At 40.6% G+C, this 15,799-nt stretch overlaps 1 protein-coding gene and 1 pseudogene across 12 annotated transcripts in view; one reads left to right on the forward strand and one right to left on the reverse strand.

Annotated features, from left to right (window-relative positions):
* The window catches only part of Phldb2 (pleckstrin homology like domain family B member 2), a 117,355-nt gene that overhangs the window by 39,271 nt on the left and 62,285 nt on the right, over positions 1 to 15,799 (forward strand). For all 12 annotated transcript variants that reach the window (XM_029555258.1, XM_029555252.1, XM_029555253.1 and 9 more), the window contains one exon: positions 14,203 to 14,589. In XM_029555258.1, coding sequence (XP_029411118.1) covers positions 14,203 to 14,589 — 387 coding nt within the window. The remainder of the gene's footprint in view (positions 1 to 14,202; positions 14,590 to 15,799) is intronic.
* Positions 4,030 to 7,694, reverse strand: LOC103748831 (annotated as a pseudogene).

The raw sequence follows: 15,799 nt of genomic DNA on the forward strand, positions 1-15,799 counted from the left end.
ACTATGTATTCCCTGAGAATAAGGTTAGTGGTTTTTCAAGGCACAGAGTAACATTTCCATAATAGTTAAATGAAATGCCTGGGTCAGCCCTTCTTTGTTACTTCGAAGGTATGTTGTTGTTATAACTCCTCCTAAAACACTTTACAGCTAAAGAATTTTAATTTGCAAGTTGGCTAGGACTATGTTTGCATGTTCATTAGGGGACATTGGCCTCACAGTTTGATGACTGGAGTATAGAAAGTATCATCTACATGTTTTTAAAAAGAGTAATCAGTGTTTTTCCATGTCCATTCATGGCATTCATCCTGGCTTTCTTCATGGTGTGGCTGTAGGCTGAACACTTGGTTCTTAGACAATGTGAGTTCTATCCCCATTTCCAACTGAAAGAAGATAAAGAGATTATTTTTCCTCACTCTGAAAATTCTGTAGCATTCTGTAATAGAATTCTGTGGAGAAATAGAACCAGTAGAAACATACATACATACATACATACACACACACACACACACACACACACACCCCATACACAGATACATCCTATTATAATTATATATTAAATGATATTTATTATAGTGGCTTAGATGATTGGAGGTCTGGACAGTTACATAATGGCTCTCTGCATGCAGGAAAGCCAGAGAATCTGTAGCTTCTCAGTCTGAGTAGCCCAAACTCTCAAACGAAGGGAAGCTAATGATGGACCCCAGTCTGAGGCTGAGGGACTGAAAGCTCTCTAGAAAGTCACTGTCCTGTGAGTCCCTGCTGAAAGGCTAAAACAGCTGGAACCTGATGTCCATGCATAATGACACAGCAACAGATGCTTTTCTCAGGGAGAGTGGAGCTTGACTGGCTGGCTTCTTCCTTCATTTTTTGTCCCACCTTGGCCCCAAGACTATTAGAAGGTGCCACCTACTTTCAATGCAGATATTTACCCTTAGTTGCTGTCCTGCATGCCAGTCATCTCTGGAAATGACCACACAGACACAATCAGGAGTGTGTTACGAATCTAGATGTCTCCCAGCTCAATCAAGTTGACAGTCATTCTTTGTAAGAAGTAGTATTCTCCAGAGTCTTCTGGGAAACAAGGCTACCAGTCCCAGAATCCTATGTACAGTTGTTATTTTATACCATTAATTTATATGCTTTCCAGCCTCCTAATGCAAATGCAGATACTATTTAAAGATCAGAGAATAGACAGGTTAATATTATTCTGTTTTGTCATTCGGTTAAATATATGTAGGAATCCAAAGCTAGTGAGCATGGGAAGGTCAAAGCCATTTCACCTAGAAATACATTAGGCTTTGTACTTGCCTCTGGCTTTTCCTGTGTCCTTGTGACTCCAGACCCTGCAAAACAACTTAAAGCATTCAGATCTTTTGGCCAGAGTTGGACTGAATTAAGTTTGAAAGCATGTCTTGGTTGGGCAGCAGAATCACATTCAATGCTAGGAGAACAGTTGTTGCTTAGTTGTAGTTTTAATCTTTGAAATGTGAAGGTGAGTACAGAGAGCATGGAGAACCACTATTTTCTTCTCACTTGAAAGGGCTCTACTTCCTGATGTGGCCTTGCTGCTTTGCTACATCCATATTGTAGTTTTAATAGTTTAAAGAATGTTTGTGCTACTGGGAAGTGAGCCAGCACAGCTGCAAATGTTGTGAGAGGTTGAACCAAATAAACTCGGCGGCCTAGATTTTTTGATAGCAATATTTAGAGATGATCATTGTCTTTTTAAAAAAAGATTTCATTTTATTATTTTTATTTTATGTATATGAATGTATTGCCTCCATGTGTGTAAGTTGCTGTCCTGTGCAATTACAGCTGTGTCATGCAATGCCAAATGAGGCCAGAAGAGGGAGTCAAATCCCCTGGAACTGGAGTTAATGGACAGTTGTTAGCAACCATGTGGGTGCTGGGAATCAAACCCCAGTCCTCTGCAAGAGCAGCCAGTGCTCTCAACTGCTGAGCCATCCAGCCCCCAATGATTGTCTTTTTATATTCTGAGTTAGAATAGCCAGATTCATTGATTTATTCTTCAGATTCAGGCTGAGTATTGAACTGAATTGCTTCTACAGAGCCTTTTTTAAAAGCTCATGTTTAAAACAGCCAGTTTATTCTACACCAGTCCTTGCCTTCCTTCACTTCCATGTGCTTCTAGATCTAGTTCAGAAATACAATGCCAGCTATAAATATGAGCCAGATATACCATTCTAAATCTTACACTAAGAAAAGCTTTTTAAAAAAATAGGTGAAATTAAGTATGCAGTAATAGACAACACAGGATTAGATTGATAAGTCTCTCTATATCCAAATAAACTATCCTTCTAAGTAAGCAGATTTACTCTGCCTCTAAATAAAAAATAAATAAATAAATAAATAAATAAATAAATAAATCTGTAACTACTAGGTAATATGAAGAATATTATATATTATCAGATCTCCTTAGCTCATTTTTCTCTGTCTTTCAGGTGAAAAATTGACGGCATATATGTAAGCATTCATTAAATACTGAAGGAATCAATCACTAACAGATTAGGACTGCCAATTCCACAGTTAACTAAAATAAAAAAGATTGTCTTGACATTTCCCCCTTCCTCTTCAATTGGAGAGACAGATGGGCAGGAAGGAAGTGAGGAGGGAAGCATTAACAATAACTAATGATTGCACATGAGGGAAACAGAGCTAAAGACAGTGTAATTCTGTGTTGCAGTAGTCGGTGGCAGTGGTTATTAAAAACAGACTGCTCTATACTTGAAGCACACCTTAGCTGCTTATCACAGTGGCAGTACAACCAATTGCCTCTTGATGGTGCCATGCATTCAGAAATCGCTGCCCAGCATTTGAGAGCTATGTGTTCTGAATCAACATAATTTTTCATTCTCAGGAAATACAGGAGGCACCTTAGACTAAAAGGAGCCCCTGAATGCCATCATGGCAGTAATAGATTAGTCAACAGAGGGACTAATGATTAGTCAACAGAGGGACGCTTGTATTTGAATAGGAAACAAGCCTCATGAATAAAGTTCATGGAAAAAGAGTGTAAAAGCTGGATGAAAATTGAAAATACATTGATACCAAAGGTATCTGAGATTGGAGGACTGCTAAGATCATGGTAAATGTAGTCCCCATATTCGTTGACAAATTACTTAGTACCAAATTTAGAGGTTTTTTACAGATTTGCTTTTTTTTTTAAAAGAAAAAATTATATTATTTTTATTTTATGTGTATGAGCATATTGCCTTCATGTAAGTGCACCCTTGTCCTGCAATGCCTGAAGAGGTCAGAAGAGGGCGTTAGATTCCCCTGGACTGGAGTTGTCAGCCATGATGTGGGTGCTGGGAATTGAACCTGGATCTTCTGCAAGAGCAACCGGTGCTCTTAACTGCTGAACCATCTCTCCAACTCCCGATCTGCTTTTTAAAAACTTTATCATAAGCTAATAGGTTTCAGGGACTTTTCTGGCTAATTTATAATGAATGTTTATTTTTCTTCTCCTATGTAGAAGGTTTATAAGAATATTTGCTATGAACAGTGTTTTTGGAGTTTGAGATTGATATTTAGGAAGAAAAGAATGCTACACATATCTCCATAGAAACACGTTCACCAGATCATTGATGGAAATTTCTTAATTTTGGTCATTTCAGTGGGTTAGTTCAAATCCATTAGAATGAATTTTATTTGAAGCATAAACTCTTTCCTTTCAGATATTGTGGATTTGCACGCAAATATTGGAAATAATTCAGTAAGACCCTGTGTACCTTTTACTCAGTTTCCTCCAGTGGTGATATCTTATAAAGGATAGTGCAGCATCATAGCCAGGATGTGAATGCATGTAGTCAAGACCCACTATCAAGGTCTGCCATGTTGGCCTTTTATTTCTGCACCCCTTCCATTCCCTTAACCTCTAGAAATCACTAATCTGTTCTCCAGTCATATAACTTTGTCATTTCATGAATATTACACAAATAATAGCCATACATAGTCTGTAAGCTTTAGGTTTGGCTTTTTTTTTTCGTTTTGAGCCAAACTTTTTATTCATTTCTTGCATTTGAAGTATTCTTCCATCACATCCTTGGCCTGAGAGTCCTTGCCGTAGTCCTTAACCACTACATAACTGCAGCCAACCACTTTACAGGTCTTCCCTTCTCAATCAGTTTTGCAGAGGTTTACCCATTCCCCTAGCTTCTTGTTGTCAACCTTAATCCGGTTGATCTGGTGCTCAGCACAAAGGGCTTCCACCAACTTGACATATATTGGCTCTTCACAGTTGGAGGCAAGCACACAGAGGTGGGCTTGGCGCTTGTCTAAGGCCTTGGCAGCTTCGTGAATTCCATGCACTAGGCCATCATGGATGATGGTGGTCCTCAGCACCTCTTGTAAAGCAGTGTTAACGTCCATTACACCTCCAGCAGCAGTGCCTTCCTTGGCCGTGACGGTGGATTACCTCTGAAGTTGAAGTTTGAATGCAGCAAGAGGGGAAAAGCAGGTTTAGCTTTTTTACTCAACCTAATTCTCTGAAGACTGAGTCAGGGTTTTGTATGGTGCTTTTCCTCCAGCTCTAAGACAAAGAGGTAAATTCTGTACAGACACAGACACACAGACACAGATCACAGATACACACACACACACACACACACACACACACACACACACACACACACGCACACACTAGCTAGGGAAGCAGCAACCCAAGAAAAAAGACAGAGGATGGGGCCTGTGAGGGCACTCAGCAGGTAAAGGTGTCTGCCACAGTCTGACACCTGAATTCAATTCCCAGAACCCACATGGTGGAGAGAACTGACTTCCTTAAGTTGTCCTCTAAGCCCTACATGCATGCTATGGCATGTTCATGCCCACACACATGCAAGTACACACACTAGCACACAAAATAAGAAAAATGTAATAAATTAAAAAAAAATTTTTTTTAAATGGAAGGTTAAGAGAGATGGTTCAGCAGTTAACAGCACTTGTTGCTCTTCCAGAGGACACAAGCTCAGTTCCCAGAACCCACACTGGATGGGTCACAACCATCTGTAAACTAGGCATGGAGATGCACACCTGAAATCCCAATACTTGGAAGGTAGAGACAGGATGATGAGAAAAATCATCTTCAGCTGCATAATGAGTTGGAGACCAGTCTGGGCTACATAAAACTCTCTCTCTCTCTCTCTCTCTCTCTCTCTCTCTCTCTCTCTCTCCAACCCCCCCCTTTTCTGTATCTTCTATTCTTATACATAACATGTAGACGTTTATGGGAATAGGGACAAGCAGGGGCTGAAATTAGATTCATTTCATGAAGTTTAGAATAGCCCTAGACCTTGCTCTGGTGAAGTCTAATCGATTTGGGCATTGTGGGTGTGGGGGCTCTGCTGGGATATGTTCTGATGAAATACTTTGTTTTGGATAAGTTGATGTTTTTCATTCAGAATTGCTAAAACCATATACTCACTTTGGGACTGTCATTTGGACCTTGAGGAAAGACAGTCTGGAGTGTAGGGTTAGAGCATCATGGTGCTTGTATTGCTCTTTTCTGATTATGGAGTGGCAAAGCTAGATCTTAGGTCATTTTTTCCCATCAGATCATGCAGATGAGGTCTGAATCATGTTAGGCAGCCTGCAGTTTTGCAACTTGTCATTGAAGAAAAGAAAACATCATGACTTTCCTAACATTGTTCTTAGGTAGACAGAAGGCATACCATTGTTTAGTTTGCATTTCCCATGCATAAGGCTTTGTAGCGTGGTTTTAAATTTTTAAATCAGCATTTTTTTTGTGTGTTTTATGGCTTACATAAATAAGCACATCATGATACTTTTCTGGGTAAATGATAGTCCATCCTCTCTGGTTTTTTTTTCTTTTTTTGTCTTTTTGAGACAGGGTCTCCCTGTAGCCCCAGCTGTCCTGGAACTCACTATGTAGAACAGCCTGGCCTTGAACTCACAGAGATCAGCCTGCCTCTGCCTCCTGAGTGCTGGGATTAAAGGCGTGCACCACCATGTCCAGCCCATCTTCTCTTTATACATACAGTTTTTCTACATTTTTCTGTCTTCTTAAATAAAAAAGAATATTTTTTTTTAATTTTTAAATTTTTTTATTTTTAAAATTTTATTTTGGGAGGTCAGAAGAGGCTGTCGGATCCCCTGGGACTGGAGTTACGGACATTTGTTGGCTGCCATGTGGGTTCTGGGAGTCAAACCCGGGTCTCCTGTAAGAACAACCAGTGTTCTTAACCACTGAGCCATCTCTCCAGCCCCAGAATACTGTATTTTTAGAAAAGGATTTTTTAATGCGAAAAATTTAGAGGCCTTGGCACAATTTTTGCACTGATTTTCAGTGAATAAAACAAAATAGTATAAAAATTCTAAAAATATTTTAATCTATTGTGTTTTATAGATTCTAATCTTTCAGAAGATTCTAATCTTTCAGAAGAATAAAACAATCTAGAACTTGATTAAGCCAAACTGAAAATGTAAACAGGTGATAGACCTGTTGGACTACTGGTGTTTTGGGTAGAAGTATAGTACAGTCACATAGTTTCTTTAATGCAGATCTCTTCCAGAGATTCCTCTGAAACTGTCCATATAAGATAAAAAACGTGGCAGGTTTTCTTAGATGCTGTATGGAAATGCTGTTTTTGCATTATTACTTTTCTTTGTTTTAAACCAGCGCTTCAGTAAGGAAACATGAATTTTCCCCTAGTAAAATGTTGTGGAGTCACAGCATTTTTCAATAATATATGTTGATAGCTTAAGGATTTTTCACCTTTAACTTTAATGTACTTAAAACATTTCATAACCCACTTGCTTTCCAGTTGCTTTTAAATGGAAAAATGATCTCCCCCCGCCAAAAAAAATCAGAAGCATTAGTAAACAGAGGATCTAAATAAAAGGTACTAGTAGACAGAGGTTAACTTAAATTTATCTAACAAAATGCAAATAATTCCTGGGAAAAGTAAACTGAAAAAACATTGCTAGGTAAAAATTAATAGGATTAATTAAGTTATATTACTTTAGGCATGTTTGATATGACTGAAACAAAAAGTAAACATTACCTCAACATATATGTATATTGTGTACAACCTATATAGTTTTATACTATATTGTTATTGTAATATTTATTTATTTATTTAAGACAGGGTTTCCCTGAAGCTCCACCTGGTTTGGAACTCACTATGTAGACCAGGCTGGCCTCCATCTTACAGAGATCTCTGCCTCCTAAGTGCTGGAATTAAAGGCATGTGCCACCACCCTGGCCTATTTATTAAATTTTAATAATTAAAGTTTTTATATTTGCATCTTTTAAAGGTACAATCACCCTCTAAAATAGGGACACAGCTAGAAATAGTAGAAGAGGCAAGTGGGTTTGAGGGAGATGTTACCACACAGGTATGTAATAGTCAAGTAGGTTTATGAGGAATTGATTGGTGAAATGATGTTAAACAGTTGAAGTCTCTGAGCACAAGTAAAGGCAGGAAGTGTCAAGCTCTTCAGGTGTTTGGATGATGCATGTGCCCAATAGAGTAGGCACCTGTGACCTCTAAAATTTTAAGAAAGAGCCAAGGGCAGTAATACTACTTACCTTTATAGCTTCTTAGTCAGCTTATTTGTCTTAACAGATTAAAAAAGAATTAGTAAGGTGATTGGGTAAATGAGAAAGGAAGTTACAAAATAAAGGATACTTTCTCGGTATAATACTCCTTCATTTCTGACACCACTTGTAGGTTCAGGAGTTCTCCAAGTTAACTTCGGGTTCTAATTCACTGGAAAGTCTCACAGAACTCCTTAAATGAATAGTAGATAGTCACAGTTCTAGTTAGTACTGAGAAAGGGCATTGGTAGACATCACCAAAGGAAGAGGCACATAAGGCAGAGTCCAGAGAAGGTGGCAGAAGTGGCAGTTACATCATCTCTCCCAAGGGACCCAGAATGTGTTACTCTTCCAGTCCTGGGCAGTGGTGTGCATTAGTACATCTGGTAAGCTCGTGTCCAGAGTTTTATTGAGACGTAGTCATGTAGGCATGTCTGATCAATAATTCATTGCTCGTGTAGTTTCAGTCTTCGGGTTGACTGATATCCCTTGACCCATGGTATCCACAGTAAATTACATGGTTTGTCTTTCTGGAGTGTACAACCCCCACCCTAAGCTAATCAGGTATTAGCAACTCTACCTTAAACAAAGACACTCCAGTTCAATATGACATAAATGACTTTCCAGAAACCGATAACAAAGGCCAAGCCTCTCTGAATGAAGTCAAATTATTACAGAGTAATTGAAAATTCTTTACTGGAATTCGTATGTCCCTCCTCTCCAAAGTTTGAGTTAATTTCTTAGTAAAACGAAGCCCAAATTACCAGTCATAATGGGTGACTGTAGAGAAAAAGGAATATAATGTGCTTTTCAGGGGTTTAAAACAAAATAGATCTATTCCTTTCCTACACTTCAAAGCCAGCTTGGGTTGATTAAAGCCTCTGCTTCACACCTTCTCTCTTGGGACCCTGGCTGACAGAGCGAGAACCAGCTGAAGGTCACTCTTGTCAGAGCAAAGCAAGACATGTAATAAATCTTTCCTCCCTCTCATGCAGGCGTGTCACTCATTGCTTCTTACATTTCATTGACCACAAGTCTCAGGTCTATATGTAATTCAGGGATGGGGACGAGAAGAGCAATTTTGTCCTGTGCCTAGAAAGACAATTTTAATATGGCAGTTACTACCCTCAAGGGACTTACTCTGGGAAGAAATATATACGCAAATGACTCCTTTTTCCTCCTATCCTCCTACTACTTTGTTTCTGTTGCTGTTTTTTTTTTTTTTTTTTTTGACAGGGTCTCACTATGTAGCCCTTAAGTAACTGGATGATCCTTCTGCCTCTGCCTCTTGCGTGCTAGAATTACACACATGTGTTGCTGTGCCTGGCCTGATTGTCCTTTTTTAAAAAAAAATTACCCAAAATGCTCCTTTTTCCCCCTTTCCCCCTCCTTCTTTTTTTTTTTTTGTTTTTTTTTTTTTTTTTTTTTGGAGACAGGGTCTCACTATGTAGCCCTTAAGTAACTGGATGATCCTTCTGCCTCTGCCTCTTGCGTGCTAGAATTACACACATGTGTTGCTGTGCCTGGCCTGATTGTCCTTTTTTGATTCAGACATCAGCATATGCTCCTGGCATCGTGGATGTCCTGCATATTTGCTCTCAGCTCTACCTCTTCTCATTCTGCCACTCATGTTTAGATCAAGTTTGAGACTTACTGAGACACACTATGGATCTATTTTAAAAGTTTACTGTGGGATCCTTTGAGCCCTGATATAAATAGAGAGACTGTTAGCCCATTTCTGAGCAGGAACTTGATCCCTCTTTCCTACAGAAAACCACCCCCCACCATTTCTAGCCACATTTTAGCTGTTGGTCTCTGAGCGTACCATGATGTTTTTCATTTCTGAGTTCTTGTTTCAGTGGTCCCTTCAGAGAAACGCCCTGTCGACAACTTTCCCAACACTGGAGACACATTCATAGGTATCCTTGATGATTCAACACACATTTTTATTTTGCAGTTGTGGGACTTGAACCCAGGGCCATATACATGAAAGACAAGTGTCCTGCCACTGAGCTACATCCCCATCCTTGTTCCATAGGTTTTTTTGTAATCCTCTCTTATTACTGTTTCTGTACCTTCTAGTCTACTTATTTGTACTTCCTGTCACAGATATGAGGAAAGGCTCGTTTTTATCCACATATCCCTTACACATCACTAGGAAGCAAGTGACTTAATAGATCTTTGCCAAATTCAAGATTATGGAGACAGTGAAGCACTAGCATTAACAAAAGAGAAATTTAAACCACACCTATCAGTCAAAAGAGGTCTTTCGAAAAGCAAAAATTGCTTTCTTCAACTAACTCATATCTAACCATTAGAAGGTAACACTTCTGTTCTATGAAATAACTGATTCAACATACTATTTTTACTAGCATTGCTTTCTTCAGTAAATAATATGATTACATTGAAAGACTTTGTATAGGTTGGAGAATTTGGAGAGTGAATGGCAAACACGTCATAGGAATGGTAACAAATTTCACATTATTACTAAAGCTTAGTAGTACAGTTTTGTCATAAACAATATTAAAAAATTATAGTAGACAAATTAGATATTTTTAGTTTGAGAATCACATCAGTTTACTTATTATACTTTCTATTAATTTTTTTCAACTTCCTAGACTGTGATTTTTATCCCTAAAGACCAGTTTGGGCATAGGTGAAGGCACACTGGGGCTATAGAAGAGCAATAGGAAAATAATGGAAAACCTCTTGGTGCCTGGGAGAGGTCCAACATCAACCCTGGATATCTAGGCCCACATGTGGAGTGAGGACCACAGCTGGGCCTCAGGGGAGGTGGGAGGTCTGTTCCAGAGAATCAGTTCTTCCAAGACCAGATAATACAGGTCTCCCCTGTTCAGGCCTAAGAGGCAAAGCCTCTGCCATGCACAACCTGAGACTTCAGGGAAGGTGGCTGTGGGGAATGTAGTCACTCAGAGAAGACTGAAATTGCTGCCCAACATCAGGATGTCCTCCATGCTCTGCCCTGCTCTGCCAGTGGAATATGAAACTATAGCTCACAGTAGAGGTCCAAAGCTTCAAGCTTATTTGAAGGGACCAGAGCTCCAGCTCACAAAAAAAGGACCACAGCTCTTGTTCATGGGAGTGGACCACAGTTCTAGCTCACTAGAGAGGACCATAGCTCTAGGCCCATGGGAGGGGACCACAACCCAGTTCACAGGAAGGGACCACAGCTCCAGATTTACAACAGGGGACAATTCTAGCTCACAGGAGGGACCACAACCCTAGTTCACAGAAGAGGACCTAGGCTTCAGCTTGTATAAGGGGTGATTCAATATTTTCTAACAAAAAGATCTGAGATTTCCACTTGTGTCAATAGATGGTTTTATGCATAATTTATTTAGAGTACGGTGATGTGGACCAGCTGATGTTGCTTTCAGGGTACTGGATGGTTTTAGCATCCCCTTTAGGGCCTGTGAACCTGTAATAGACAATGTCAGAAACATCTTTCTGATGTAAAAAGAAAGCTCAGAAGTGAAAAATTCATTAGCTTCCCCGAGTACTCTTTCTTCTTTTTTATTTCTAAGGGCAAAAAAAAAAAAAAAAAAAAATTTGCATACTAATTTTCCAATGTGTCTTCTAAGCTATTGTGTCCCCTTCAAAACTTCCTTTGACATACATAGGATACAGAGGTAGAGGAAAGGGGAAATGGGAAGAGAGAGGAAAAAAAACCGTTTTGGGTCTGGGCGTGGTAGCGCATGCCTTTAATCCCAGCACTTGGGAGGCTGAGGCAGGATCTCTGTGAGTTCGAGGCCAGCCTGGTGTACATAGTGAGCTCCAGGCCAGCTGGGGCTCCTGGGAGACCCTGTCTCAAAAGAGACAAAAAAAAAAAAAAGTTTTGTTAAGGAAATTCTACTTGCTTTCTAAATGCTTAGCATCAGTTATGTGGGCCTCCGGACTGGTGGCTGCCATTTTGAATGGTAATTACTGATTTGGGATATTGGGTAAGATTTGGTGATCTCAAAGTGTTCTACCTCCTTGCCGGCCCAACCAGGCAAAGCTTCAAGGAAAATTGAGTCTTATATATGGGGTTGTCCCCTGGCTTGAGGTCACACAGGAAGTTGAAGGATCCTGACAAGATGGCTAGGAAGCCGATACCAGAGTGGAGAGAGCTGAATGGAGAAGCAGCTAGAGAGGGTCACTTCTCAGGGTTTTCCTTAAAAGGCTTCTTGAAGTGCTTTCTGAAATGCCTTCCAGATCCTTCTCTGACGCACTTCTCAGAATCAGCTTATTTTTCTTTGGTGTCGTTTTAAAGGGGCCAGTGTGTCTCGGCACTGCCTGAATTTCTTTTAAATTCATGGGCAGCAGTGTTGCATGTGTGTCTGATTCAATCTGGACAGATTGGCTGTGAATGGGGTGATAAGAATAGAGACACACATACCAGTAGACCAAACTTCCTGTGCACAAGCCTTTGAATACTGTGTTTGACTGTCTGAAGGCTGGGATCATTTATTCCCTCTGGAATTAAGCAACAGCACTGGCAGCAAAAGAAGCTATTTTGGGAAGGAGATGTGGGAGGAATTTTGCTATGTATTTCAGTCTAGGCAGACGTACCTTTGATTCTTTTGAAGCCTGTGCCATTCACTGGGGACCTGACAAAAACTGCTAACTTTCAGATAACCACAAATGTAACGGGGCCGTGGCTAGTGTGTATATACTGTGTGATTCATGAAGGTGAAGACCAAGTTTAGATGCTTCAACTAAAACCTAAACAGCAGAAAGGGAGTTTTCTTTGGGGATTAGTCCCTAATACAGAGGCTGTAGAGAAAGGGTAAGATAGAACTTTTTGTCTCTTTTCTTCTTCCCATCAATGTCCTCACAGGGTGTTTTTGCACACATCTTTTCAGACTTTTCTTTATTATTGGAGAAGTTTAAAATAAAGTAATAGATGCTATGTCCCCCCTCTTCCCTCCCCAATAAAGCCGAGGTGGGTAGGGCTTGGCAGCTGGTGGCAGCTGCAGAGATAAATAAGGGCCTGGGCTCCTCCATGAAAGGACCCGGGTTGTACAGCTATGAGTGCCTGCCTGGGAAGAGGCCATGAGGACTGTTTTGCAGCTGGAGCCCAGAAGTTCAAGCAGTGACAGGGAGGTAGGAGTTTATGGGGGTACTTCAATGGACTTTTTGATCAAGTTATTGCTCCTTTGGGAGGAAGGGGAGATACTTCAAGGGACACACATATGTCAGATATACTTTATATGAGTTTTAATTTGTCAAATAATGCCCTTAATGGAAACCAGGGAGCTAAACTTGTATGTTACTTTTGTGTTTGCTGCTGCCTCTACTAACGAAGAACTAACTCTGAATTTTGTCTTCTCAAATTAGCTGTAATCAGAATGAAAACAAGCCCCCCGCCCCAATGTGCTGAGTATTTTCCTGTTTTATTGCTAATCAGCAGTTTGTAAAGTGTTTTTCTATGGGGGGCTTTTGAAGTCTCTTCCCAGTGTGATAGAATGTAATCACAGCAGACCGCTTTGGGTTTTGGTTCTTGTTTTCACCATGGCCTTGGATTTATATGAAGGCCTTCCACCCCAGGCAATGCTGTCTAAACTTATGAGAACAATTTTGCAAATTGTTTCCTGCTGCTCATAACTATGTAATTAATTTATTTAAAATCATAGATGTCTTTGTTTTACATATGCAGTTTAGTGAGGGGTTGGTCATTGGTACTATGAGAGCCATCAATGGCCTATATTTGTTGTTGTTTTGTTTGTTTGTTTGAGATAGCGTCTCCCTGTAGCCCCAGCTGGCCTGGAACTCACTATGCAAATCAGGCTGTCCTCAGTCTCACAGAGATTCACTGACTTCTGCCTCCTGAGTCCTGGGATTGAAGGTCTATACCACCATACCCAGCTTGTATGTTATTTTTTTTAATGAATGAATTAGCATTTGATTTTCCAAGTACATGTATCAATTGTTTAATGATTTTAGATATTGAGCTATAATGATGTTTTCCCATTTGGACTTGACATGAAATGTTCTTTATTTCATTGCAACATTCATGCCTTTTATAGACACAGCTAAGACCCATAAATTAAAATTTTTTAAATGCCCTTTTCTCTCTATATGTCTAAGAATAGAAAAGCATTTTCTAGGAAGTTAGAATGTCAATTTTAAGTATGAATGTGTTGGATTCTTGAAATGAAAAAGCTAGCTATTGTTGAAGGTCAGTTAGTAGAAGGAGGGAAACATGCTGGATAAGAAATAGAGATTTAAAAAATCTTTGAAGTTTTGGAATCTTGATAAATTAAGATGCTAACTGGGTGCTGATATATGCTAGGGTCAGCCCTGAAGTTGACAGGTGAAGGGGATAGCCAGCACTGTCCAGGAATTGTAATCAGGTCCATCTAAATATCCTTAAGTGTATCCTTGGAAGATGCTGGAAGCCAGTCCTAAGTGGTGCATGTGTGTAATCCCAGCCCTCAGGAGACTGAGGCAGGATTGGCAGTTTAAGGCTGCACAGCAAGATACCCTATTTTTTAAAAAAAAGATGACTATGGGAAACCATCACTGGCAAGTGTCTGTGGACCAATATGTGAATGAGACACCTGCTCTGCAGTCTGCCTGGAGCTGCGCCCTTGCTGACCTTGCCTCCTTCTGTGCTCTAGGAGCGGCAGCGCTTGGAAACCATCCTCAGTCTCTGCGCTGAGTACACGAAGCCCGACAGTCGCTGCCTTTCCGTTGGCACCACGGTGGCTGATGTGCAGAAAATCAACAAGGAGCTGGAGAAGCTTCAGCTGTCAGATGAGGAGTCTGTGTTTGAGGAGGCTCTGGTGTGCCCGGACGCCAGGTACAGATGCCAACGGAAGGGCTCTCTCCATGATGCTGACTTGGCGGGCTTCGGGAGCCTCAGTCAGAGCAACACCAGCTTCCTGACCCCCAGGGGCAGCAGGAACGATGAACTTCTTGGTGACCTCACCAGGACACCCCCACCACCATCGGCTGCCTTTCTGAAAGCATCCAACGAGTCTTCCTACCTAAGTATCCTACCCAAGGTAATGCAGAACAGCACTTGGCCTAGGACCATGCATGTGCTTTCACTGGGAAGCTAGCCTTTCCTCCCACTCATTTCCCCCGAATGCTTGGGGTGAAACTTCCTTTGAAGAGCTGTTAGATAACAAGGTGTAGCAAACTAGAGAGGCTAGTATAAAGTACTACATTGACACTGTGAAACTGCAGCAGCCTCAGAGTAGAAAGAAGTTTCTCTTCTCTCTGATCCTCAGCTGTGCAACTGAGGAGTAAACTTAAGCATAGCCGTCTAGCCTGACCTCCTGTATTTTCTGTGCATAGATACAAGCGCGCGCGCACACACACACACACACACACACACACACACACACACACACACACTCACACTCATACTGTTCGTCATGGCCCCCACTGTTAAAGGGCTATTTTTGAACATTAGTGCACATCATATTATTATTATTGGTTTTTTTTTCAAATTTCTAGTGGAAATTTTGTTAGTCATTGGATTCTTTTTTATTGGCATATATTAATTAAGCAAAGCAAATTTCATTGTGACACTAACATGCATGTGTATGATGGAATTTGATCATAATCATCTTTATTACCCTTTCTTTTGCCCTGCCTCATCCCTTCCCCTTTGCCCATTCTACATCCTTAAGTCTCCCCCATCCCATATATGAGAGAAAAATGTGATATTTGACTTTGCGGAACTGGATTATTTCACTTAACATGATGTGCTACAGTTCCACCCATTGTCCCGCAGATGAGAATTTCACATAGCTTTGGCTGAATGATGCTCCAGTGTGCATTTATACAACCCCGTCCTTGTATTTTCATCTGTTGATGGGCACCAAGGGCGAGTTCATAACTTAGCTGTTATAAATAATGCACCAGTAATCATGAAGGTGAAGCTATCTTTCAGCTACCTCTGACTTGGATTCTTTCAGGTCTATACCCAGGAGTCGGATGGCTGGATCATATGGGAGTTCTACTTTTTGAGCAATCTCCATACTGATTTCTAGAGAGGCTGAGCTAAATTACATTCCCTCTAGCAGTGTGTAAAGGCCTCTTCTCCCTCACCCCACCACCACATCCTCACATTAGCACTTGCTGCTTTCTTAATGATGGCCATTCTGACAAGGGTGAGATGGAATCTCTGTGCAGGTTTCAATTAGCATTCCTCTGAGGGATTAAGGTTTGGATTAGAGTCAGTAGAAGTACCATGTATATTCTTCC

The sequence above is a fragment of the Nannospalax galili genome, unplaced genomic scaffold (assembly GCF_000622305.1).
Source record: "Nannospalax galili isolate Female #2095 unplaced genomic scaffold, S.galili_v1.0 scaffold626, whole genome shotgun sequence".
NCBI lineage: Eukaryota > Metazoa > Chordata > Mammalia > Rodentia > Spalacidae > Nannospalax > Nannospalax galili.